The sequence below is a fragment of the Ctenocephalides felis genome, unplaced genomic scaffold, assembly GCF_003426905.1.
Source record: "Ctenocephalides felis isolate EL2017-DRISC unplaced genomic scaffold, ASM342690v1 CF-g0.4_SCAFFOLD_03572, whole genome shotgun sequence".
NCBI lineage: Eukaryota > Metazoa > Arthropoda > Insecta > Siphonaptera > Pulicidae > Ctenocephalides > Ctenocephalides felis.
This window is the reverse complement of record NW_020539726.1, coordinates 31,179,168-31,206,878: the sequence shown is the minus strand read 5'-3', so window position 1 is coordinate 31,206,878 and position 27,711 is coordinate 31,179,168. Positions and strand designations below refer to the sequence as shown.

At 29.5% G+C, this 27,711-nt stretch overlaps 1 protein-coding gene across 1 annotated transcript in view; it reads right to left on the bottom strand.

Moving 5' to 3' along the window:
* LOC113388362 (neuronal growth regulator 1-like) overlaps positions 1-27,711 on the bottom strand; it is a 176,340-nt gene that overhangs the window by 35,580 nt on the left and 113,049 nt on the right. The window contains exon 8 of the mRNA XM_026625748.1: positions 21,467-21,604. Within this exon, the coding sequence (XP_026481533.1) occupies positions 21,467-21,604 (138 nt within the window). The remainder of the gene's footprint in view (positions 1-21,466; positions 21,605-27,711) is intronic.

The window sequence follows — 27,711 nt, the reverse complement described above, 5'->3', positions numbered from 1 at the left end:
TTATACGTGGGTGCAGTAAAAAAAACAACTGAACCTTTACCCTAGCAATAGTAAATGGCAAACAATAAAAAAAAGTGAATAAAAAAGTAAATTAGATTTAAAAAAGCAATTTTACAATAAATGAATAAAATAAATAGTTATTCCAACTCAGCTGGTTAATATATCTGACAAAATACCAGATCAAGGTTATATACTGTGTTATCTCTGCGAAAAACGCACCCATAAAGTTTATATTTTGTATTGGTTGAATAATGTAGCTATTATTTCGTAAAATCCCTTCAAAATTAAAAATAAGACATTGGTAATATTTGCCACTTGGTCGTCCTATTTTGATCTGTCAATGTGGTAAAAAGGACCAGGTGACAAATTTTCTGAAATACAGGCAAAATAACTCATTTCTACATCGATGAATTATCTGGAAGTTTTACTTAACATAGTCAGATAGTTGATTGTTTGATGTGTTATTTGTTGTAATATAATTTGTTCGGTTTTTACAAAATAATTGCTAATAATCAATTTATGACCCGCCTCGCCCTGCTATTGAAAACTAAAAGTTGTCGTTTATTTGTAGTAGATTTTGCAAAAAGATTCTTCTGGGTATTACTGATTCACAAGGAGTAGTTTACACGTTTGATGTATTCATGATATAATGGAATATATTTGAGGGAAATCCACCCTTAGATCCGTAATCCGTAAAGGATACACATGTTCAACCAATGTACTACAATGTATGATATAGAATTCGACCGATTGTCGCATAATTCCGATTAGTTGCTAACGGAATTTATTATATGCAAAAAAAGAGTGCGCGTAAGATTCACACGCGATTAAAGTAAAACTTATTTGATATTGTATAAGATAGCATTTAAGTAAAAATAAATACATCATATAACAATTTTGAATAATGTTTAAGTGATATGGTAACACTCGTGATGCACTCATTTATTAGTGTCAACCATTATACACATTTATATAATGATAAAGTATAAAAAATTACATATTTATAATAGCATTAAAAATATGTATAATACTTAAAAACAATAATATAATTAAAGTCATACTTCAAATATGACACGATCAATTTGTCATTGTAATTAGCATTTAGAAATGAACCTTCATTAGAGAAATGAAGTAATTGCTAATTAATAGATTCTATAATATTCGTTCACACAGTGGATTATGTTAAATAACGCCCAAACAAATATTGTTTTTGCAACTTTACTTATTATGTAATAATTGTGTTTAAAGAACTTCATGGAATTAAAATTAACATACATTCATTGACTGCTTGTATTCTTTTTACTTTTTCGCTGGCGATATAATCTCATTCATTGAACAGCTGTACTATCTGTTTTGCCTAAAAAATATTTTTCATTTTAATAACTTCAAAGATTTATAGAAATTACGAATAATACAGAAACAATTTCTAATCAATAAACTTACTAATCATTAATCTTATTAATCAATATTTTTAAGGAACAGGGTAAAATATTTTTCTGATTCAGCCATTTTTCATTAAATCAAGATTTGTACTACGATGGAACTTTAAAATGTTTATCTATGCCGATTTCCTTGTCGATATCGGTATGCATACAACCTTGTTGCCGGTACGCATACAACGACAGATCTCTATTCACATAAGCGACGACTAATCACAATCGACCCGTATAGAAATGATATCATTGAGAGCGAATGACGCATCATTGGCACTCGACTCAGCCGTAACGCACTTCCGTTGCATTTGTACGGATATACACCCTAGTCGCTCCTAAAGAAGTTTTAATTCAAACTATACTTGGATGATTACTTTAACTTGCCCTACGGGAAATTAATAATACAAATGAAAAAAAAATAACTTGTTTTTTAAATAGCAAGTGAGCGAATTCGTAGGTACAGCTAACCTTGCAATACAACTGCATCACACAATTTGCCTAATTATACAAATTTAAATAATTCCATCCTTCACCAATGGCCATAATCTTGCTATGTAGACCTATTTGTTTTCTATTTCCTCGTCGATACAAATCGAAATATATATGTCGGTCGCGACTTCTTCGGGATTAAAATGCAGAGAGCACTTCTTCGAACAACAGACGGGCGATACCCTAATATAATTTTATTTTATATCGATGGATATTCAAAGTTTAATACCGCAATAGTCTGTCCGTTTTGGAGAAAACAAAAGTCAAAACGAGCATAATGGTCTAAAATGGTCTGAAATGTAAGAAATGTCTGATGTTTTGCGTACACAACATTATTCTCTTTGGTCCCTTTTGTGTGGAAGTGTTATTGGCTAAATAAGAGGTACAGGGTAGGACTTCGGATTTTTTTCTGTCAGTTTATTAACTTCCCGAAGGAGAAGTTCATGTTTTCATCAAAAAATCCGATTCGCTAATTTGAATTAAAATATACTAGTGGTGCGTGGCATCGTGCCTTAAAGAAAATTGGTGGAACTTCCTGCACCGCAATTAAAAGTCTTGGTACGGAACCCAAAAAAAAAATACACAAAAATACGCATTATGAAAATCTCTATAAAATATCTGATAATTTGATGTGCATAAGTCCAATAAATATTTTTGACCGCCAAATAAAAATTTTCTAACTTATTTTTATTGAGAATCTATAACCGCTGGATCTGCCTTCTTAAAAATTGTATCAGTTCTTCATCAAGTCAATACAAGTAAAATATTTTTTGAATTATTAAAATCGGACGCTTCTTTCTCTTAAAAACTAAGTTAACGTTTTTTGGCAATTTTTGCCCCGTATCTTTGGAACGGCTAGACCTGCCTTCGACAAAAAATAAGTAGCACCTCTCTTTATCAATACAATTCAAATGTTTTTGAACTATTCAAATAGACCTGCCTTACCAAAAATTTGATCTATTACCAACAATTACAAAAATTGGATTATCATTTAAGGCACTTTTTGACCCGTATCTTCAAAAAGACTGGACCTGTTTTCGTCAAAAACAAATCAGCACGTCTTCCATCAGTTGCAATCAAATGTTTTTTGAATCATTCAAATCGGTTGATCGATGCGTTTGAAGTCGTGGATGAAAAATTGTATCCAAACATAAATCATTTCACATCATTTTTTTCTAAGGTATGCAAATATGTTCAGAAACCTTTGAAACGTAAACATAAACAAAAATTTTCATTTTCCATTTTTTTGCGAATACTATAACTTACCCTGCAGAAAGTTTGATTATAAAACTATTATTTGTTAAATATGAGACAAAATTATACAGGCAATTATAAAAGTTTATAGAAATGACTGTCTGAGTTAAAAAAAAAAACGTAAATAATAATAATTACAAAATTGAAAACTTGTATTGAAAATCATGAATTGGATATTATTAAAACATAAAAATTTTAATCAATGTATCCTTCTTAAATGTGATGAAAAATAGAGAAAATGAGCATTTTTGGAAATGAATGCAAATAAATTTACTAATAAATAAAAATATTTAAAAATTAATCGAATTATTATATTATTGCCTACAATAAATAAAATGTGGGTTTTCAATAAATTACAAACGTAAATTAAATATCAATATTATTTACATCTCAATACTGATTAACATTAATTATATGTAGCATGTGAACGATATAAGTATTCTCATATATTTTTTTATTTTATTATTGGCTTCTTTTATTATTTTATTTTATTATCATATACATTCTTTATGTATCAAATTCTTTTAATATCTTATTCTACTAGACTTCTTAATTTTTTTCTAACCTTGCTTTATCTTCTAACTCCTAATAGTATTCTATCTCAAATCAAATATTCAAATCATACCTAATTCGTACAAACTAAATGACAATTTTATGCCAGGACTCGAACCGAGTATCTCTGGCGTGCCAGTTGACCATGCAAATGATTACCTCAAACATTTGTGCTCTGATTGGTATTATAAATCCTTATTGATTTTTGTTTTAGTTGGTTAGAAATATTCTTGAATTTGTACGCGAGCAAGAAATTTGACGATAAAAATCTATTTTCTGAATAAATCTTGTCATAAATTAATATTTTTAAACTTATGCATGAGTCTGTTACTCTTTCAATTCACTAATAAAAAAACCAATAATTTTCAAATCCGAATCTTGCCAAATTTTACAACTGATACGCACATGTTGGCCTGTTTATCTACATTCGTATTACCGATATCGTCGATATAATCGATTCGAAAGGGCGTGCATACAAAGCATCTGTTTGCAGATATTCAACAAAGGGAAAAGGGCATTACATACCGAACAGATGGAAATCTCGTCCGGATACGTGGAAACGCGGGTTTATAATCATAAGCAAAGATTTATAGATGATAATAAAATGTTGAGCTTAAAATTATAGCCGAAAATCACTGAAATACAGCTGATGGACTAACTAGAAAAAAAATAGTATAAATTGAATTTTTATCATTCCTAATCTTTTTAATATTGTATATAATATACTGATTTCTTTACTCAGTCATTATTATATAACAATCGCAGTCGTTGACAGACCTCCATAAGTTATATGGCTATATTATACATAAAATTAAAAAAAAAAAAATCATCATAGGCCGAAATAAAAAAAGGAAACAATAATAATAAATGAATAAATAAAAATGAATTACAAATAGAAAAAAAAATAAACAAAAAAATATATATACTGATTATTAAGACAAAATGTATAACAATATTTATAAACAAACATTGTTAGAGTATAATATCCTTGGGTAATAAACTCATATGTTAATTATATAATGTAATGGTTAACTTAGACAGTTTTAGTACCAATTTTATGTATTGAAATATATCTTTTTTTGAATTGAAAATTTGACAGATATTCATGTTTTATCATGAACCAAGTGAAGAAAATGTGAATTAAAATTCAGTAAAATACACTCATAGACTAAAAGTGTGGTGAAAAATTATTCGATTACTAAAATGACTATTATGAAATAGAGTTTTGTAGAAGAAGGGTGAAAATTTTGGGTTGTAATATTTCCTAGTTCCGGATTATGAAAATTAAAATAAAAAAAACTGATTGCAGATTTTTTTAAAAAAGTTAGTGGTGAACAACCTTTGATAAAAATAGTTTTCGAAGTAAAAGGAGTTCCAATGTCAATTTTGAATTTAAAAAAATTAGAATAAAGATAATTGGCCTCATAATTTAAAAATAATTGACAGAGGTGGACTACCCTTGATAAGATTTCCATGTATTTTTCAATTTTAAATTTAAGAAAAACAAACTAAAGAAAATTGGTTTCATAATTTAAAAAGAATTGATAAAAGTTCGATGTATTTTTCAATTTTAAATTTAAGAAATTTACAATAAAAAAGTGGTCCCAAAATTAAAAAAAAAATATGATAGGGGTGGACAACCCTTGATAAAATTGAATAGTTTTTTGAAGTAAAACAGTTCCATGTACTTTTCAATTTCGAATTAACTTTATAATTATTAAAAACTAAACTTTAAATTTTTTAACACTCTAAAAAATTTAGAATTTTGAAAATTTAGCAATTTTTGGAAAAAAAATGACTTGAAAATTTGAGGTTCGTTTTTTATTATGATAATTTTTCGTGTGCGCAGCGGAGCTATACTAGAAATGAAATATCAAAGCGTGTAAGCGCCGCGTCGCAGTGTAACGGTTAAACATTGATACGGAACCCATAAAAATGTAATCAAAATTTTTACTTGTTATAAGTCTCTATGAAATATCTCATTCGATGTGCAGCATATGATGATCATTTTTGACTTCCAAATAGCATTATTTTTATTTTTTTATAGAAACTCCGCAATCGCTGTACATGCCTTTCAATTTTATCAATTCTTCATTTCGTCAATACAAATAAAATGTTTTTTAAATCATTCAAATGAAAATCACACTGAATTTTCATTTTTAACACTGTTTGCTCCGTATCTTCGAGACGGTTGGACCTGCCTTTGCCAAAAACAAATTAGCACGTCTCCTTATCGATAGGAATCGAATGTTATTGAATCTTTCAAATCGGTTCATCCGTATTCTCAAAACGTCGACAAAAATTTGTATCCGCACACAAACACACACACATACATCAATTTTTTCTATGGTATGCCAAAATGTACAAAAACCTTTGAAACGTAAAGATCTATAAAAATCTTCATTTTATATTTTTTGGAGTTACTATAACTTACCCAACAAGAAGTTAATAAATTTTACTAAAATTTATCTCTCATTACGATAACTGAGAAACCAAACCAAACCAAATCGAACAAATGTCCTCCTCGGATTCCAATAATGAGAAGACGACATCCCGTACAGGCGGCGGGCATGTGATTTATTACTTTCTGATATAATATGCCTTGATCCTATCAATATTCTCGGAATGTCTTCTACTTTAGCTAGCATTATAATATCTGTGTCGGTTTAATAATAAATGTTTCATAAGCGCACAAACTTCGAACAAAGATGGAACAGATATAATGCAAAATACACACAAGGAGCTTCTCATACTTCTGCTCTCCTAAGGAACAAAGTACCTACGAAGCGCGGACCGAGATCTTATGTTCGCGAGCAGAGTTTAATTACATAGAAATTGTATTAAGAGGAAACACGTTTAGGGGCTGTTACACACTTGTAACGGTAATTAACTGAAATACCGTTGAAAAAAACAGGTATTTAAAACAAGATGTTCGGCTGATGGCTCATCTTTAAAAGTTGAGTAAAATATAATTTAGGTAATCAATATTGTAAAATAGAAGCTAAGTATATACCAGAAATACAAGACTAACAAACAGAACAAATCCTAAATCTGAGAAGAACTAGTGGTGTGCATGGCATTGTGCCCTAAGGAAAATTGCTGGAACTTCTTGTACCGTAATTAAACATTCGAAGAATAACAATAATCAGTCAACAAAAATGTCTATGAATAAATATTATAAAAACTAGAGTTTTCATTATTTGTTTCTTGTAGACAAAATGTGAGAACTTATTAGATTAGATGACGTTGTTTATATATGTTTGAATAAAATATATAAACAAAATCTAATTAAGCGGACTTATTGTTGGAATAAACATTTTTATTTCAAATGCATCAATTTTTCGTACGCGAAATATATACACTGAGTTAACAATTTTAAATAGTTTATGTAGTATCAACTATATAAACATAAAAAGTATTAATTATTTTTAAATATTACTGACGTAGGATTCGAGCCCGATCAGTTTCGACTTTCTTTTCTACTAAAGCGTACAAAAATTGCAGTGGCGCGCCAGTCAGCTATAACGACATGCTCACCCACAAAGCAATGAGCGGGAGTGTAGGATCTAATGGGTAATTCTGCACTTTTTGCTCTGTATCTATAAAACGGCTGGACCTGCCTATACCAAAAACTAATCAGTATGTCTCCACATTAATACAAATCGAATGTTTTTCGAATCATTCAAATCGGCCGATTTGTTTTCTCAGAACCTGCCATTTTTCGCACTTTTTGCTCCGTATCAATACAAAAACTAGTGGTACATGACGCCGTGCCTTAAGGTAAATTGCTGGAACCTCCTTACCAGAATTAAATATTCAAGAAAAAACAGTAATCACTAAATAATGATCAATTATTAATACCAATTGTGTTAAATATTTTCAGAGAGATAATTTTAATTACTATATATTTATTCGTTCATATAATATACAGTGACGTTCTTATAACTCAAGACACTTCAAAATGTTTACCGTAACAAGAGATGCCGAATGAATCCATCTGAGAATATTTCTTACAAAAAAAAGTTGCAGAAATTTTGAAATTTGTTTGAAGCATAGAAGTGATATTTGAAAATTAAAAATATTGATACGGAACCCAAAAAAATTATAACAAAATTGGTACTTAATTTTAAAAACTTTATCAAAGATCAGATAATTTGATGTGCATATGTCTAATTATCATTTTAAACTGTGAAATATTATTTTTTTTTACATTTTCCTCTGTATCTCCAAAACCTCTTGATCAGCTTTCTCAAAAATGTAATCAATTTTTCATTTTGTCGATGCAAGTAATTTGCGAATCATTCAAATCGGGCGCTCCGTTACCTCAAAAACTGAAGAACTATTTTTTGCACTTTTTGCCCCGTATTGTCGAAATAGTTGGACCTGCATTTGCCAAAAGCTAATCGGAACTTCTCTTTATCAATAAAAATCGAATGTTTTATGAATCACTCAAATCGGTTGTTGCGTGTTCACGAAATCGTGAATGAAAAATTGTACCCAACACACACACACAAATACATCAATTTTTTCTAAGGTATGTCAAAACGTTCAGAAACCTCTGAGATATAAAGATATGGAAAAATATTAGATTTATTATTTTTAATTTAAAATTAGATTAGATACGATTACTATGAAATGACAGTTGTCAAGATTTCTGAAAATTTCGAAATAATTTAATATATGATTTGTTAACTATGTGGATTTGAATAGAAGAATGTTCTAAACATAATGTAGAACAAAAATTATAGTCAAAAAATCAAAAACAAAAACTTCGAAAAATCAAATATATTTGGCCAATTCAAAATTATTAACAAAAAGTGTAAGAATGTATTGCAAATAGCTGTACTAGATTTTATAATTGATTTATAAATAATCAAAAATTACCAAAAAAGAGTGCGCGTAAGGATCACACGCGATTGAAGTAAAACTTTTAATATTGTATGAGTAGGCAATTAAGATAAAAATAAAAAAAACATCATATTTGAATTTTAAAAATCATCTTTTAATAATCATATAACATCAATAATAATAAGATCTCCTGAGCATCGGCACAGCTGTCCTACTGATATTAAGAGTTTGAATATGATGTGAAGCTTTCTTCCTAATTTTGTTACCTATCTTACCGGGAAATTCAAACCATAAACGTAGAAGTTCATCATTATCGCCACGTTCTATGTACACTAATTTTCCTACACAACCATTAGCTAAGCCATCACTTACATCGATATTAGTTGTTATTATGTAAAATTTATTCAGAACTAAAATTATTCATACGGCAAACCCCCGGTATCAATAACCGATTTTTGTGAAACTGCTGACGAATGTATGATTGTTGATCTGTCGCATGGCAACCTACATAAATATCCGTGGCAGTAGATATTATTTTGTCTTCAACGAGATTCAATATAAATTTATTATATTCCATGGCACATTTATTCTCTAAGAAAAGTCTTATTCCATGAGGACATAATACAGCAACCTCTTCTTTTGTAAAAAAAAACGTGATTCAAATAATGCAAGTTCATATAGGGTTTAGCGCTCGACTTACGCATGACATGACGCGATATGAGTGGATACTCGCGACATCAGCGCTTACGGCGTCGTAGTGTTCAACTACACGTTGGCATTTTCGTTGCATTTGTACGGATTTACACCCGTGTCGCGCCTAAAAATTTTTACACCCATATCGCGCCTAAAGAAGTTTTACTTCAATAATTACAAATGTTAATACTTTACAATGAATTTTGATAAACTGGTTTATTTTTTCATTTGATATCAGAAACGTTTAAGTGTGAAATATGCCTAAGAAATGAGTGCAAGCGTTTCGCATTGAACCGTGAAGACAATTTAGATCACAAATAATATTCAAGTTAAGAAGTCTTTTGTATGAAGAAATTTTACACTCTGAAGTTTGCTTCTGGAAAATAAACAGTGAATAAAAAAAGGCGTAAGTTATTTATCAGTTTCATACAAGTTATTAAAATTTACAACAATTTAAGTAAACACTTCCTTACAGAAAAATGATGCACTAGTTAATTAAAATCAATAATTTTGAATATCAATTTTTTTGACAATATAAAAAAATATGTCTTCAGAAGCCCAGACCGATTTTTTATAAAACCCAATATGAACTTATAAATTTTAATCAAAAGTAGATTGCCTTTTTTATTTTACTCCCAAAATCTTAATACTTATGACGGAAATTAATTATAATAAAATATAAAAATAAAATACACTTACCTCATTTCCAATTTATCCAGGGTTGTACTCATAGCACTAACACTCAATAAAATACACTTCAAACTAATTCACTATTTCTGAAAACAATATTTGAAAATAATATAATTATAATAAAATAAGGATATCAATTGAAATTACATTTAGATTCATATTTTGTAAAAATCATAAATAATTATAAGACTTACCTCTTTTGCAATTTTTCCATGATTGAACAGAACATTTACAAAAAAGGAAAGCACTTCAAACAAATTCACAATTTCTGAAATAGATTTTAAAAAAAATTATAATTATAATCAAAATCAAGTTATCAATTGAAACAATTTTGTATTTTATTAGTATTTAGATTCGTATTTTGTAGATACCATAAATAAATATACTTAATTTTATCTAAAGTATTTTTGACTCATATTTATTGAAATCGGTTGAGCAATATATACATCACCAATAGAAGAGTGATTGATATTAAAATATTATGTTATTTAAACATAGATATCAATAAATAATTCTTGATACCAAAAATTTTAAATTTACAATGAATAATAATTTTCAACATTTTGTTGAATCAAAATATATAGCATATTTTTAACCATAATAACTTTTAACAAATTTTAAAGTCAAAAGAACAAGTAAAATATAAGTATGTATTTATAATTATTTTTTTATAAATTTGGATCAAGGTATATATTTTCTCAACCACATTTTTATATACACAACATGTTAGGCCTATTCTATTGGAATAATTTATTTTAAATATGTACATTTAATTTGGCACAAACATTAATTAATTTTAAGAGACTATATATAATAAATTAGTATTTACATTTGTTTAGATATAAAAACTACTTCAATGGAATGACAATGTATGTATGACTAGTATGTACATTTTTATTTTTGAACTGAAATCTACACTGCAGGTAAAATAATTTTTGGGAAAGGACATTTTGAGCATATTTTTCAAATTTATGCAATTTAAAATAAATTTGTATTTAAATATACTTTATTAAAATTTACGATTGTTGACTTCCTTGAAAAACTTCAAGTTTTAACTTTTAAATAAATTATTAATTAATTAATAAAATATAAAAATAATAATAATATTTGCTTAATTAGATAAATTCAGTTAATTCAGGTTCAATTTTGGAAACCTTTTTTTATAATATTTCTTTAATAACTTTCGGAAAGTCATCTCGATTGACAGGTTTGGCAATTATAAAATCGTAGGGTTATATCAAATTTAAATCAAAACAATTAACTTTTAAGTTTGAATGTTACAACATTCATATCAATCTGCATAAAAAATATTTTTTTTTATTTGCATAGCTTTATTGCCGATCAAAATAATATACATTTTTTAAGACAATATGCTGGATTTTGAGTGAAAAAAAGAGTTAATTTTTTAATAAATTAAATGCTTCCAAATTGATAAGAAAACATTTTCTGAAACTTTTAGCTCTTAATATTAACTTTAAGATAGTCCGCACTTCAACAAAAGTTTCTTATGAAAATAACATGGGTAAAATAACATTTGTTTTTTAGAATTTTATAACTTAGCGACAAGTGAATCAAAATTTTGAGATTAATCTTGTATTTGCTTATTAATCAAAATAAGATCTATAGTCAATAAATAAAAAAATAGAACAAAAATTTGATGTATTTTATTAAATAAGTATTTATTTAAGAAGAAGAACCAGAAAACTTTAATTTAATAATAAGAGCTAAGAGAACTTTCATAGAATTTTAATGTATAAATTTGGAAGCATTTCAGCTCTTTGGAGCAAGGCAATTCAATAGTATCCATATTAAGTATCACGTTACGTATTTATATATGTCCTAAACGCATTCGAAAATCAGTATAAATAATTTTTTAGGCCCCACAAACGAATCATCAAATCAAATTCATTCATGGCAACGTTTCTTTGCACCAGTTTGTAAGCAGTGTAGAATTCAGTTCCCCAAATCAATACATAAATCATCGATTATTGTTTTTTCGTTATATAAATATGATTATTAAATAATATCACTTACTCACTAGATGAATTTAATCAGCTCGATATCACTAGAAATATTAAAGATATTATCACTACACAACACGTAAAGACCGACTGACTGACGACGACGGCTGATGATTTACTGACGCCATGCTGCATGGCTGCAGGCTTCTCGTCTGAAAAAGAAAACGTTACATTGTATTAAAATTATATACAAAGTTTGCCAACATAGGAATAATATCGATTGTTAGGTTACTAGTACACACATAGTTTTTGTCAATAAACCGATTATAATTTTAAGGAACTATAAAATTATTTGATTTGATTCTGAAGCGTTGCACCATTGAGATATTGGGGTTAATCATATTTCATATTTAGCTATCGTAAGGATCACTTTGATTAATTTGATATAAGCGGACTGTAAATTATAAATATTTCATCACCATAAGATATGTGAATAAAATCACTATTTAGTTTATGATATATATTGATCTTCACAACCTTCTTTTCTCATTACATTTGCTAGTCTCCTATATTCTTATAAATTACAGGTATTTATACTCATACCATTGCACCCCCTACCCCAAAGGGTCCCGGGTTAAATAGAAAAAACTCTGCTCAAATCTTAACCAAGTTATTTAGATCAAATGTTCAACTGTTTATTACTAAAATAACGTTTTTGATTTCACTAAAATATAATCCATACAATTTTCAATTTATATATTTTAAGAAAACGTGTAATACATGTATTTTAATTCAGTTTAACCAATTTTATTCCAATTCATGTATTAAAAATGTAAATGAATTTGTAAACTACTAGACTACTTCTTACTATAATAGGGTATATCTGTAATATTTTAGAATGATTTTAAAGTAAGAATTAGAATTCGTACTTTTATTTGTATATTTAACTTCCCGAAGGAGAATTTTATGTTTTCATCAAAAAATCCAATTCGCTAATTTTATGTATTCTCGACGTTTCAAGCCATTCTGAATCGAATGAGTCCAAATTTGGAAAAAGTATGTGTGTGTGTATGTGAACAGATTTTTTGGTTGGAAATAGTGCTGATTAGTTTTAGGTAAAGACCGAGATCATACTAAAATATTACGGTCTTACCACAAGCTGTTTCATTTTAAAAATTCGTCAAAGTTTGCAAACATTAGTATCGTTTTTTGTCGTTTGTCAAAATTAGACCTTTCATCGACGTTTGCCTAAGAACGGCTGAACCGATTTCAAAATTTTAAAAGCCATGCAATGTATCTAGATTAGGATTATCGTTTCTCAGTTTTGTACGACGATCGGTTGAGCCGTTTCTTCGTAATTTGCATAAAGTTGTAAAACGTTTCTTTCACGTTTTAGCTAGGAATCCTGAATCGATTTTAAAAAATCCGAAACTTGAATTTTAGGTGAAAATCGACCGAGCCGTTTACTGGTGATTAGGTGTCAAATTTTTTTTCGTCGGTTTTCGTGATACTTTTTTTGACGATAGATTATGATAGAATATACTAAAATAATAATGCCCCTAACAAACCGAATACTAAGACAGTAGTTTAATTTTGAAAATTCGTCAAGGTTTGAAAAATTAGAATTGTTTTTTTGGCATTTGTTAAAATTAGACCTTTGATTGAAGTTTTTTCAAAAAACGTGTGAACCGATTTCAGAAATTTAAGAGCCTTTTGATGTATCTCAATGAGGACTTTTCGTCCACATTTAAGCTCTAACTACCAAATCGATTTTAAAAAATCAAAAACTGTTCGAAAGATATTAGTTGGAAATGATACTGATTAGTTTTAGATGAAAATCTACTGAGCTGTTTTCTTGTAATTAACTGTTGAAAAAAAAATTTAGACCGATTTTTTATGGAACTTTATATGGCGATTTAATAGGTATATCTCCCTTCTTATAATATATATCTCCCTTCCGCCTTTTTGTATTATAAACCAAGAGCAAAAAAGCGGAAGGGAAATATTTGACAACCTAATATATCATGGTATTATAGAACTTACTGAAATATTACGGCCTTACGCCAAGTAGTTAATAATTTATCAAAAGTTGAGAAAATAAGTAGTTTTTTATATGTTTTTTAAAGCTAAAATTAGACGATTTACTTGGTATAACGATAGATTACTTGATATTAATGAACATACTTAACCATTAAAGTCCTACGGAAACTGGTACAATTATAAACAAATTGTTGATTTTTGAAAATTTGTTCGTTCGTCTTCAAATATGTGTAATAAATCAACTCGGAATACTTTTAATCACTCATAAATTAATTTATATTTCATTGATTATGTCGATCATTTACACATATCGGAAAGTTCATGTAACTTGCGACAAGACAGTATACCAATAGCATCTAGTTTAATATAGTTCTTGCTTTCATTAAACTTATAACTTATTTCAATACCTCGTCTAACTATTTTTCGATGGAAATACAATAAATTTTTCCTAAAACACGAATGAAAATGAATTCATATAATTTTACTTCACCCGGTTGGGTTTTCACGATGATCGCACACGTAACGCAACGCAATCGTGAGGGAATGAATCTGTTCGGCGAATCGGTCGCTCACTAAAACGCCCAAGTTATGCGTCCGGGGCAAAAGTAAACAACCTGAGCACTTCATTAACATAAAATCACAGTTCGGGTTCCCGAAAAAAGGTTGAGAACATTATTTTGCCGGGAAATGTTTGAATTGTCCAATATATTTCATGTTATATTATCCATAACGTTTCTGCGAATCGAACTGGTGAGAGACGATAAATTGTGAAAACATTTGAATTCGGAACAAAATTTTTAACTTCCTGTAGGTTAAGTTATAGTAATCACAAAAAATTGAAAATGAAAATTTGTATATATCTTTACGTATTATAGGTTTCTGAACATTTTGGCATACCTTAAAAAAATGGATATATGTGTGTGGGTGCCTGTGTGTGTATGTGTTTGTGTGTGTATGTATGATTGGATACAATTTTTCGTCCACGATTTCGGGCGCATAGATCAACCAATTCGAATGATTTCAAAAACATTATATTCCTACTGATGGAGGGACGTGGTGATTAGTTTTTGGCGATACTGGTCCAGCCGTTTCTAATTGTAAGATACGGGACAAAAATGAAGTTTTTGTGAGAACGGAGTATCCGATTAGAATGATTCAAAATACAATTTACTTGTAATGACTAAATGAAAAATTGATTAAATTTTTGGGAAGGCAGTTTAATAATAAGTCCTAATTTTGTTTCCATTTTTTAGGTTCCATACCAAGAATTTTAGTTTTTAAAGAATACTTATATAGCTGAAACATTCGTCATCGATTTTTCGGACAATAAGAATGAAGCAATTTGAATTTTTCTAAAACTTACTTTGTATTAACCCTAAGACGTATTGGTTAGTCTTTGCATAAAACATCTTTAGCCGTTCTGGAGGTGCGCAGTGCAAAAGTGCAAGCAGTTTTTGAAAGACCGGATCATTCGAAAAACATTTTGATTGAGTAGACGATGTTCAGAAATGAGAAAATTAGCTTTTGAGAAAGGCGGTCTAGCGGTTTAATAAATTTTTAAAATTTCACAATTTTAAAAAAGTGATAATTTTCGATTTTTATTTAAAAATTCCAAATAATTTTCAGAATTTAAAAAACCAACATTTTCAAAAACTTTTAAAAAAGATTTAATATGTTGAATAAAAATAAATTAAATTTTATCACCAATTTTTTAGTTACCAGTAAGTTATAGTAATCGCAAAATATATTTTTTTTTCACGTTTCAAATGTTTCTGAACATTCTGGCATAATTGTTAGATAAAATGGATGCGTTCGCATACAAAAGTTTAGTTGACGATTTCGAGCGCAAAAATCAAACGATTTGGATGATTCAAAAAACATTCAATTCCTATTCATGGGAAGACGTGCTGATTTGTGTGACGTGAAGACACGGGGCAAAAAATGCCGAAAATGGTAATTCAGTTATTGAGAGAACGGAGCATCCGGTTTGAATGATTCATAATATATTTTACTTGTATTGCCAAAATGAAAACAATATTATTTTTTTGGAAAGTCAGGTCTAGTGATTTCGGAGATATTTTTTTTTTAATTTTCTTATAAATTACAATCTGTCTAGATAGAAAGACATTGAGTAATTAGTTTGACAAATAACATATTAAATTTTAAAAGGAAAACCCAGTAGTTATCACCTTTTATTAGTGTACTAAATTATATTATAATTTTGGTATAATAAAGAAAAAAAAACTCAAATATACTTACAATTATAAACAAATTACATTACACAGACTACATATACACATACATACACACACCTATTTTAAATAATATGGTAGAACAACTTATTACTGATTAACATGTTAGATCTATTAATTGTATTCTTTTTTAATCTTATATTATGTGTGGTGTTGTAAAGACTTGCAATCAGTTCGTTTGGATAGCAATTTCTGAGATATAGAAGAAAAAGTAAAAAAAAAATTATGGAGATTTTGAAAATGAGTATGAATTTTTTTTTACAGTTTTCTGGGTTCCGTACCAAGATTTTCAATTGTTAAAGTCCACTTATAGGGTTAAAAAAAAATTCAAAAATATCCCAAGTTTTTTACTTTAAACGTAAATTTTAAATTTACAATTTGGTTTAAAAATGCATATATTTCCTATGCATATCATCAGATGGGTTTGTTTGGCATCTCTTGTTAATATAAACAGGTTTATGTGTTTTGAGTGATGAGATTGTCACTGTATATTATATGAACGATAAAACATATAGTAATTATAAATATCTTTTTGAAAATATTTAGAGCAATTGTTATTGATTATTGATCAATATTTATTGATTATTGATTTGTTACCTTGAATATTTAATTTGATACGGAAAGTTTCAGCAATTTGCCTTAAGGCACAATGCCATGCACCACTAGTTGACTTGTTTTACTACTACGAGTTGACACATGAGTCTATTATATCTGAATTGTTGCCCTGCGCGGTTTAGTCGGCGATTGATTACTCCGCGAAAGTCCGAGCCTATTCGCCAACTCGCCTATTCGCTTACTATTCTGGCCTACTCTTCTCGTTCCCTGTTCTGCGGCAGGATTACGTTCACCGTTCACCATTCACCGTTCACCGTTCACCGTGGTGCGGTCTAGGCTTTGACAGCGCAGCGCGGCGCTCTCCCACTATTGCATTGTGTATGTAATACATCAAAGTCTGCTTGCGGACGAAAAGTCGATCCAACATCAACCACAATCGTGGCTCAATTCGACCGACACCTACACTATGGCAGAATGCTGGATTGTTATCTTCTTAAAAGATACTTGAGTGCGAAATCAGTACGGGGGTAATATATTACTAGTAATTTTCACAGCGAAGTTAATCTTAGGTCAAATATGTTACATGCTGTGATTATATGTGTAATATTATTATGTATTTCAAAAATTTAGTTAGGTGCATGACATCGTGCCTTAAGGCAAGTTCCTGGAACTTCTCGTACCGTAGTGAAATATTCAAAAAATATTAATTTTGAAGTAAAAGTTTTTTAGGCGCGACTAAGGTGTTAATCCGTACAAATGCAACGTAAGTCCGTTACGCCCGAACTGTTCGTCATTTGCTCGTAGATAAATAAACATTTTAAAGTTACATCGTAGTACAAATCTTGATTTATTAAAAAATGCCCGAATCAGAAAAATATTTTACCCTGTTCCTTGAAAATAATAAAACAAATTTAACATTTGTGCAGTGTATTAAACGTAAGTTTATCGATTAGAAATTATTTCTCTATTATTCGTAGTTTTTATAAATCTTTGAAGTTATTAAAATGGAAAATATTTTTTAAGCAAGACGGATATTACAGCTGTTCAAAGAATGAGATTATATCGCCAGCGAAAAAACAAAAAAAAATACAAACAGTCAATGAATGTATGTTAACACTTTCGACTCGGGAGTCGGACTGCCACTCGGTACGCTGCGCTCGGAATATTATAGTGCTATACTTATCTCTCAACTCGGAATTTTTTTTGTATCGGATTTTTTCAAAATGTGGTTATATTGTTTTTAAATATAGTTATTATGATAATAAAATAGAAAATTTTGAAAATTAAAAAAAAGCACTCAAAACCATGCTATATATTGTTTAAAAAATCATTTCTTCACAGATCTTTATTAGAATTATGGGGATCATGAGCTAATAAATTAATTTTGTTATATATTTATTTATAAAATTAATAAATCAATCAATAAATGAATGTAATAGTAAATTGATTTTTAAAAAATAAAAAAAATAAATGTAAGTTTAGTTTGCGACGAGTCGTCGCCGACACGATTTGCCGCCGGAGCGGCGGCGTCCGAGCTTAACGGTAAAACATATCATGTCGCCGGAGCGGCGGCATCCGAGCACAACGGTAAAATGACTATGCCTCCGGAGCGGCGGCATCCGAGTCGAAAGGGTTAATTTTAATTACATGAAGTTTTTAAAACACAATTATTGTATGAACGAATATTATAGAATTTATTAATCAGCAATTACTTCATTTCTCTAATAAAGTTTCATTTTTAAATGCTAATTACAATGATAAACCGATCATGTCATATTTGAAGTATGACTTTAATTACATTATTGTTTTTAAATATTATACAATTTTTTAATGCTAATATGAATAAATAATTTATAATTTATCATTATATAAATGTGTATAATGGTTGACACTAATAAATGTATGCATTATGGGTATTGCCCCATATTACTAATAAACATTATTCAAAACTGTTATATGATGTATTTATTTTTACTTAAATGCCATCTTGTACAGTAGCAAATAAGTATTACTTTAATCGCGTGTGAACCTTACTCGCATTTTTTTCCTAATATACTCTGTTTAAATATTGTTATGATTATACTATTATTATTATAAACACTTTCATTATTCGTATTTTGTAGACAAACTATAAGAGCTTATAAATTGAACCATGGCGTTCATATAAGTTTAAATATCCCCATCAATACAATAATAGAATGTTTTTTGAATCATTCAAATCGGATGCTCGATCTCTCAAAAACCTATTTGCTATTTTTGCCAATCAGCTCTTCTCATCATCGGTAGGAAATGAATGATTTTTGAATCATTTACTATTAATCCATGCACCCAAAATCTTAGACGTAAAATTGTATCCATAAACACACAGACACACACGTATACATTCATTTTTTTTCACCGTATGCAAAATCTTCTGGAACCTTCAAAACAAGAAGATGTGCAACAAAAATTTGTTTTCGATTTTTGGACAATTAAAATAACTTATTCATCGGGTAGTTAACAATGTCTTTTGAATGGATTTTAATTTTACAATATCTAATTAGAATTGTTTAGAAATGTGGTCACGTTTCTGGTAAAGAAACGACTTGTCCGATAGTGTTGCAAAACTAACCAGCGCAAGTTATTATTAAAAAAAATCGAATGGCTTTCAAATTTATGACATAAGTATCACCGTTTTTTTTAAATATCGTCTACAAGTCAACAAGTCTTACTCACAAACACCTGGTTATCTTTTCGCTCTGTTATGTCCAAATGATCTCTTTTGATAGTATTTAAATCTTTGCACATTTTTCTATTTCCGCAAAGCTATAAATAACTAATTCTAATAATATTTCGCATACATTACAAATTGTATCAATAATCCTTGAAAACATCAACATTATCATTGCAATCCAGGGTCTTTAATCCCCATAAACCATGCAATTCCATGCTCAGTCAGTAGACTGAATTGAGAGATCCAATTCTGATAGAGAATTTACGTAGCCGCGACCACAACACGCAATTCGCCACACCGACTGCAATTAATCCTATCGTCTCTACTACAAGCCGACCGGCTACTCGATGCAGAATTGCAAATAATAGACAATTATACGGGATAAATAAGTCATGAAGTCAAAAAAAGTTGAAACAGATTGGCCGAACATATGTAGTCGTACTTGGAAGTAATCATAGATTTGCAACTTTCTTTAGATGATTTCTTGCACTTTGTATAAGTGGTTCGTGGTATTCGATTTTATTATTTGGATTAAATTAATATATAATTTTATGAATTGTAAATATAAGAACATTTGAGTTTTTCAAAAATGTGTACCAAGTTTATGGATATAATATTGTAAAAAATCAATTTTATTAATCACAATATCATTAGTAAATCACAGTTAAATGTATCAAAAGTAACTCCCACTAGAATAAGATTGAGAATCATAAAAAAATCGAAAATGAAATTTTTTGCGTATCTTAACGTTCCTAAGATTTCTGAACATTTTGGCATATCTTAAAAAAAAGAATGTATGGTTGTGTGCCAGTGTGTATTTTGTATGACCACGATTTGAGGCGCACGGATCAACCAATTGGAAAAATTAAAAAAACATTTGATTCCTATTGATATGTAGATGTGCTGATTAGTTTTAGGCAAAGACAGGGCCTGCCGTTGTAGAGATACGGAGCAAAGAGTGCAGAAAAAAGAAATCGAGTTTTTGAAAGAACGGAACATCCCATTTGAATGATCCAAAAACATTCAAATCGTGATGATTGTAAGAACTGGTGATTAGTTTTTGGCAATGACAATGCCAACAGTTTCGGAGATACAAAGCTAAATGTGCAAAAAATGGTATTTTTTCAGAGAACTAAGCATCTGATTAAATGTCCAATTTATAAGCAAGTATATTTTGTCTACGAAATACGAATAATAAAAGTTATAGTATTTATTATAAAAAAATTTGATAAATTAATAATTATTATTACCGAAAATTTCATTACGGTACGGAAAGTTTTAGTCAATTTTGTATTTGTGAAGAGTATCTTAGAAATTTCGGTAAAGATTATTTTAGAAATTTTCATCCGAGAACATCAAAGTCCTATGTCAAAAAAAAATCAAAAGGTAAATGGGTTTAAATGTCGCCGTGGTAAAAATGCACAAAAAATATAAAAAAAAGTTAGTTATTTTTAAATTTTTCGACTGTCCGAAGATAGAAACTTCAAACCAGAAGCACATGAATTGTCTCGTGGGCAAGAATAACTGGACCCTAGGTTATATTTTGTCGATTTTTTGGGGAAAATTCGAGGTGCCCAAAATTGCAGGATACAATCCCTATGACTTAAAGAATTTGCATTAAATATATTTCGATTGCAATTCAAGTACTTCAAAAAACATGAATTGTCTTGTGGCGAAGAATAACATCAAGTAGTTGCATTTCGTTAGTTCTTTCACTAACGTATTGGTATTTTGAAAATCTATTTTTCATCCTTTGACAGTTTCTTCTTTTGAATATATCGGAAACATAATTGATTACACAAATGAATTTTCAGTTATGCCAAAATATTCAGAAACGTGAAAGATATGCTAACGTTTTCGTTTTCTATTGCTACTTATAAAATTTACCCCACTCGAAGTTAATAATGATTACGTGAATGCAAAACCCTTCAGTATGATACGATAAATATTCCCTTTGTACAACAATGTCTTAGGTCTAACACTTACTTTGTAGTATGTGCACGTTGACGCTGGCAGGTCGTGCATTTGAAGGCACGCAGGTGTAATTTCCCGCGTGAAATTTGTCGGCCTGCTCGATCACCAGCTCGCTGGACTGCTTGCCGTGCTTCACGGTGACGCCGCCACCTGCAAAATAAAAAATAATATGAAGGACTTAATTTTTTTTGTTCAAATTTATTTTTGTTAATCAAGACTTCGTGTCTTGTCAATGTCTCATTTACAAAATTGACAGGTACAAAAAAGAAATTATTCAAAAAATACAATAAATTGAATAAAAACAAAAAGTTAAAAGAAGTTAAAATAATAATAATAATAACAGTAATATAAAAATACAAATATAAATGAACTATGGCGCGCTGATTATTCGCCCATCACAGTTAAAGAGTGCTAAGTTAGAGCGCGGGTAGACATTGGACTAGGTGTTTGGTAGGTCGGTAGAACTTTTTCTTCTTACTTTATTCAGTATTCAGTAATTCAGTAATTAGAAATATACAACATTAAAAGCTAAACTGAAATCATTGTATTGTAATCAAGATAATCTCCACTGAAATTATCTTGTTAATCTGGTTATGCATTGTCCAATTGCCAAGTTTGCTTCAGCCTCCTCTGTCTAGTTTGTAATAATTTGTGCGCTAATTGGTTAGGGTGAATGAAAGTGAAAACTATAGCATTGATTTACATTCATATAAAGACTGATATGGGTCAGCCTGGTATCCGCTTTCACTATAAAGACTGATATGAATGCTATAACATTCAAATTTTAAAGTCATTTTTTTATAACCTAACGCTGTTGTAATTATTATACCTCTAGAGGTAATGGCAGTAACTAATTCTTTGGGTATTTTTGTACTATCTTTTCTTTTCCTGTAATCACTATTTAGCTTGGGCAAACACTTAGTGTAAAATAGAAGCGCTTTTTGATGTGGATGCTATAGCATTCATCTAGCACATAACGATTAAAATAAGAAAATCTTATGACTACCTTTATAATCGGTGTTCAATGAAGTTTTGGATATCACAGCCAACATAAAAATAAATGTACTGTCAATTTTTGTACTTTGCTGAGACTTCCACTGTCCGTCAACGTGTTAAGAAATTTATAATTGCAAAAAAAGTTTTATGAAAGGATTCACAATATTAAAAATAGATAATGTGATTTTTACCTTTTTGAATGAGGAGTTAATTTTCAACCAAAAGCAATTTCAATCGAAATTGCTTATTTTATGTTTCCTCGACGTTTCATGTCATTCTGAATCGAATGGAACCAAATTTGCAAAAAGTATGTTTGTGTGAGTGTGTGTTACCAGATTTTTGACATTCTGTCAACACTTCTCAATAACGGTTGGACTGATTTAAAAAATTCAAAAGTTATTCGATGTAACTCGATAAGGACTAGTGTTTGAAAATCAGCCAAGTCGTTTCTTTGTAATTATCAAAAAAGTGTGAAATATTTTGTCCAAGTTTTAGCCCACAATTTTTGAAACGACTTCAAAAACTTGAAAACAGTTTGCAAGATACTAATTTGTTTTGTAGCCCAAAATTTTGAAAAAACAGGCCAGACCTTTTTCCTGTAATTTACTATTAAATTTTTTTCCAACCATTTTTATGAAACGTTTTACAGCGATGGATATCATGGTCCTATAAACCATACTGAAATATTACCGTGCTACAATGAGTCGTTTAATTTTAAAATTTGTAGAAGTTTGTGAAAATTAAGAACATTTTTTGGCGCTTGTCAAAATTAGACCTTTCATCGTCGTTTTCCCAAAAAAGACTGTTTTCTTGTGATTAACCGTCGGACAAAATGCCGATTTTTATAAAAAAATAGTTGACGATAGATAGACGACCCTATGACAAGTAGTTTAATTTAAAAAAATTATTCAAGCTTGAAAAATTATAGTCTAAATTTGTGTCAAAAATAAAATGGTAGGAATTGATACTAATTTGTTGTTTGTCCCAAAATTTTGAAAAAAATAGGCCAGGCCTTTTTCCTGTAATTGACTATTAATTTTTTTCCAACCATTATTATGAAACTTTTTACAGCGATATATATCATGGTCTTATAAAACATACTGAAATATTACCGTCCTACAATGAGTCGTTTAACTTTAAAATTTGTAAAAGTTTGCAAAAATTAGTGACATTTTTTGGCTCTTGTCAAAATTAGACCATTCATCGTCGTTTTCTCAAAAACGACCATTTCCCTGTTGGCAAAAAATTGCCGATTTTTATAAAAAAAAAGTTGACGATAGATAGACGACCCTATGACATGTGGTTTAATTAAATAAAAGTTAAAAATAAATAATTAATAATTTTTTTAATTAATTAAAAAAAATCATCAAAGTTTGATAAAGTATAGTCAAAATTTGAGCCAAAAATCGTTTTTGTGATGTGATAAGTCAAACATTGTCAATGTATTCAAATGTGGAATAATGAACTACAATGGACATACATAATAAATGAAATACAAAATAATGGACTACAAGGACATACAAACACCCGTGTCTGTGCTGTATGATTAATATAATTACATATATTATAAATGAGTTTGAGAAGATTTAATTGGAAATCGCCTTGTTAGACTAATTGAGTTGAAAATTTTATCTAAATACCTAAATCCAAATTTCGGTTGATTAAATCAATCAATCTATCGGAAAGTTCATACGACTTGCCTTAAGACAAAATGCAGCTTTTAACTAGTTAGTTTTCTGATTCTACTAACTCTTACAAAATCTTATCTACTACAAATCTGTACTACGGTGAACCACGGCACGTATTCGTCTAATTTAACACTCCAGGTACAATATTTGGCCTGTGAACGAATGGATTTAGCGGTTATTCGTTATCGGGAGAACAGACCCCGGTTAGAACACCTCTAAACTCTAACCTTGGATCCGATATAGCACTGTGTCACTAGACTAACACATTTCACCGCCGACAGGAACAGAAATAGACGGGGCGCTAATGGACAAGTTGCGAAAAAAAAATTGATGGAATTTATATAAACGAAAGACCTACCAATATCAACTTAGATATATTAGTCCAGTTCTCAACTGTATAGAAATTAGGATATATGAATAAAACTTAAGTGACATGCACTTTGAAAACAAAAAAATATTTTATTATTTATTAACTTCCCGAAGAAGTTTGTTTTCATAAAAAAATCCGATTTGCTAACTTTATGTTTTCTGGACATTTCAAGCCATTCTGAATCGAATGAGATTGGAAGATATGTATATATATATATATGTGAACAGATGACCGATTTCAAAAATTTAAAAGCCATTCGATGTATCTCGTTGAGGACTATCGTTTGTCATTTTGAGTCGTTTTTACAAATATTAGTTGGGAACGATACTGATTAGTTTTAGGTAAAGATCGACCGAGCCGTTTTCTTGTAATTAATTGTTGAAAAAAAAATTGACGATTTTTACAAAATTTTTTGGCAATAGATATCATGGTCTTATAGAACATACTGAAATATTGCGAATCAACGACAAGTAATTTCATTTTAAAAATTCATCGAAATTTGAAAAAATATTATTGTCAAAATTTATGTCAAAAGTTGCTTTTGTGATGCGGTAAGTCAATTAGCACAATTTAATTTCTCTATTTTTGTGAGAAATGTTACCATTTAATAACTTTCCGTAGAGTAAGTTATAATAATAGCAGAAAATCGAAAATGTAATTTTTATATATCTTTACGTTTCAAAGGTTTCTGAACATTTTGGCATACATTGAAAAAAATTAATGTATGAGTGTGTGTGTGTGCAGGTACAAATTTTCGTCGACGATTTTGGGAACACGGATCAACCAATTTGAATAATTTAAAAAAAAAACATTCGAATTGTATTGATAAGGAGACGTGCTGATTAGTTTATGACAGTTAGGAATAATTGTGAGAAAACGGAGTATTCAATATTAATATTTCTTCTATAATAAATAATATACAAAACATTTGGAAAGGCAGGTTTAACGGTTTCAGAGATCACGTGAAAAAAAAATGAATTTGGGAATTATATGCACATTAAATTTTCAAGTATTTTATAGACACTTTAAAACTTAGTAGTGAGTTTGTTACAATTTTTTAGAGTTCCGTACCAACTTTTTTAAATTTTTAAAGATCACTTATAAGGCTCAACCAAATTTCAATGTTTTCTAATTTTTTTTTTCAAAATTTTACAAAGTTTTATACTTTAAGTACAAATTTAAATTTACACTTGAGTTTAAAAATTTTATATGGGTATTCCTTAGAAATATATCCTTAAATGAATTCATTAGGCTGCTCTTGTTAATGTAAACATTCTTAAGTGTTTTGTGCGAAAAGATTGTAACTGTATATTATACAAACGATAAGATATATTGTATTAACTAGAGGGGTATATGGCATCGTGCCTTGAGGCAAATTGCTGTAACTTCCCGTACCGTGAATAGAAATCTTGGTACGGAACGCAAAAAAATTCACAAAAAGTGTACACATAATTAAAATCTCTATAAAATATCTGATAATTTGATGTACATATGTCCAATATACATATTTGACCGTCAAATGCCATTTTTTCAAATTATGTTTATTGAGATTCCATAACCGATGGACCTGTCTTCCCAAAAATTTAATCAGTTGTTCATCTTGTCAATAAAAGTAAAATGTTTTTTGAATCATTCAAATCAGGTACTCTATTCTCTCAAAACTGAATTACCGTTTTTAGCACTTTTTGACCCGTATCTTCGGAACGGCTAGACTTGCCTTGCCCAAAAACTAATCAGCACGTCTCCTTATCAATACGAATCAAATGTTTTTTGAGTCATTCAAAGCGGTTGATCGGTGTTCCCAAAATCGTCGACAAAAATATGTATCCGCACACACACATATACATCCAGTTTTTCTGAGATATGCCAAAATGTTCACAAAAATTTGAAATGTAAAGATATAAAAAAAATTTCAGTTTCGATTTTTTTGCGATTTTTTGCGATTACTATAACTTACCCTACGGGAAATTAATTTTATTTGAAAATATTTAGAACAATTTTTATTAACTTTGATCAATATTCATTGAATACCGATGAATTTTTTCCTAGAATGTTTAATTACGGTACGGTAAGTTCCAGCAATTTGCCTTAAGGCACGATGCCGTACACCACTAGTTAAACTTTGAATATACTTTACCCCAGCTCTGTTTTCCACCATCGGCGTGTAGTAAAGCCAGATAATATATCCGGATAAGCACACACAACTCTCCTCTCCCGTCGTGTGTGGGCGTCCGAATAGAAGTCGCTGCTGGGAAAGGGCCAAAGGGATTTTACACGCTATACGTGTTTGAACGGAGAGAGTTTTTTTACACGAACGCGAACGCGCGGTAATGGAATATGTGCGTCGAAATAAAGGCAGGTCCTAATGAGCAAAGCGATGGAGTTACACGGTTACACGGGTTTTGGATTATTTATACAAGCAATGGAATAAAATTTAGGTTGTGCAATGAAATTGAATAAAATTACATACAGTTTTTATATGTGCTAAAGTAAAGAAGAGAACTAGTGGTGTGTATGACATCGTACCTTATGGCAAATTGCTGGATCTTCACTTACCAAAAAAATATTTTTTTAGAAAAAGATTCAAGATATTTTTAAAACTTCGAAAAAAGATTTTTTATTAATTGTGAAATATTTTTGACCTGCCTTGTGCAAAACTTATCAGCACGTTTGAATCTATAAAAAAGACTTTTTTGAAAAGAAAAAAGATTTTTTTTTGATTGTGAAATATTTTTGACCTGCCTTGTCCAAAAACTAATCAGCACGTCCCCTTATAAATACGAATGTTTTTTGAATCATTCAAATCGGTTGGACTGCGTTCACACATACACACATACACTTACACTTACACCCATTTTTCTAAGGTATGCCAAAATATTCAGTAACCTTTAAAACGTAAAGATATTAAAATAAAACTCATTTTCGACTTCTTTGCGATAACTATAAATTACCTTACAGGATTATAATAATGCACAAAAGGTATCTCAATCTAAAGCAAATTTCTATAATATGATGTCTTGGAATATTCAAATGTGAAATCATAACAAATATTTAAAACCTAGATAATTTTCTTTGATGTTAATCACAAAGACAGTGATACTCCATAGTTTTTCAAATGTGTAAAGCATTATTAATTAAATTTAGGATTTAATAGGAAACTAAATGAATTTCCGTAAAAAACAATTCACAATTAGTTGAAAGTG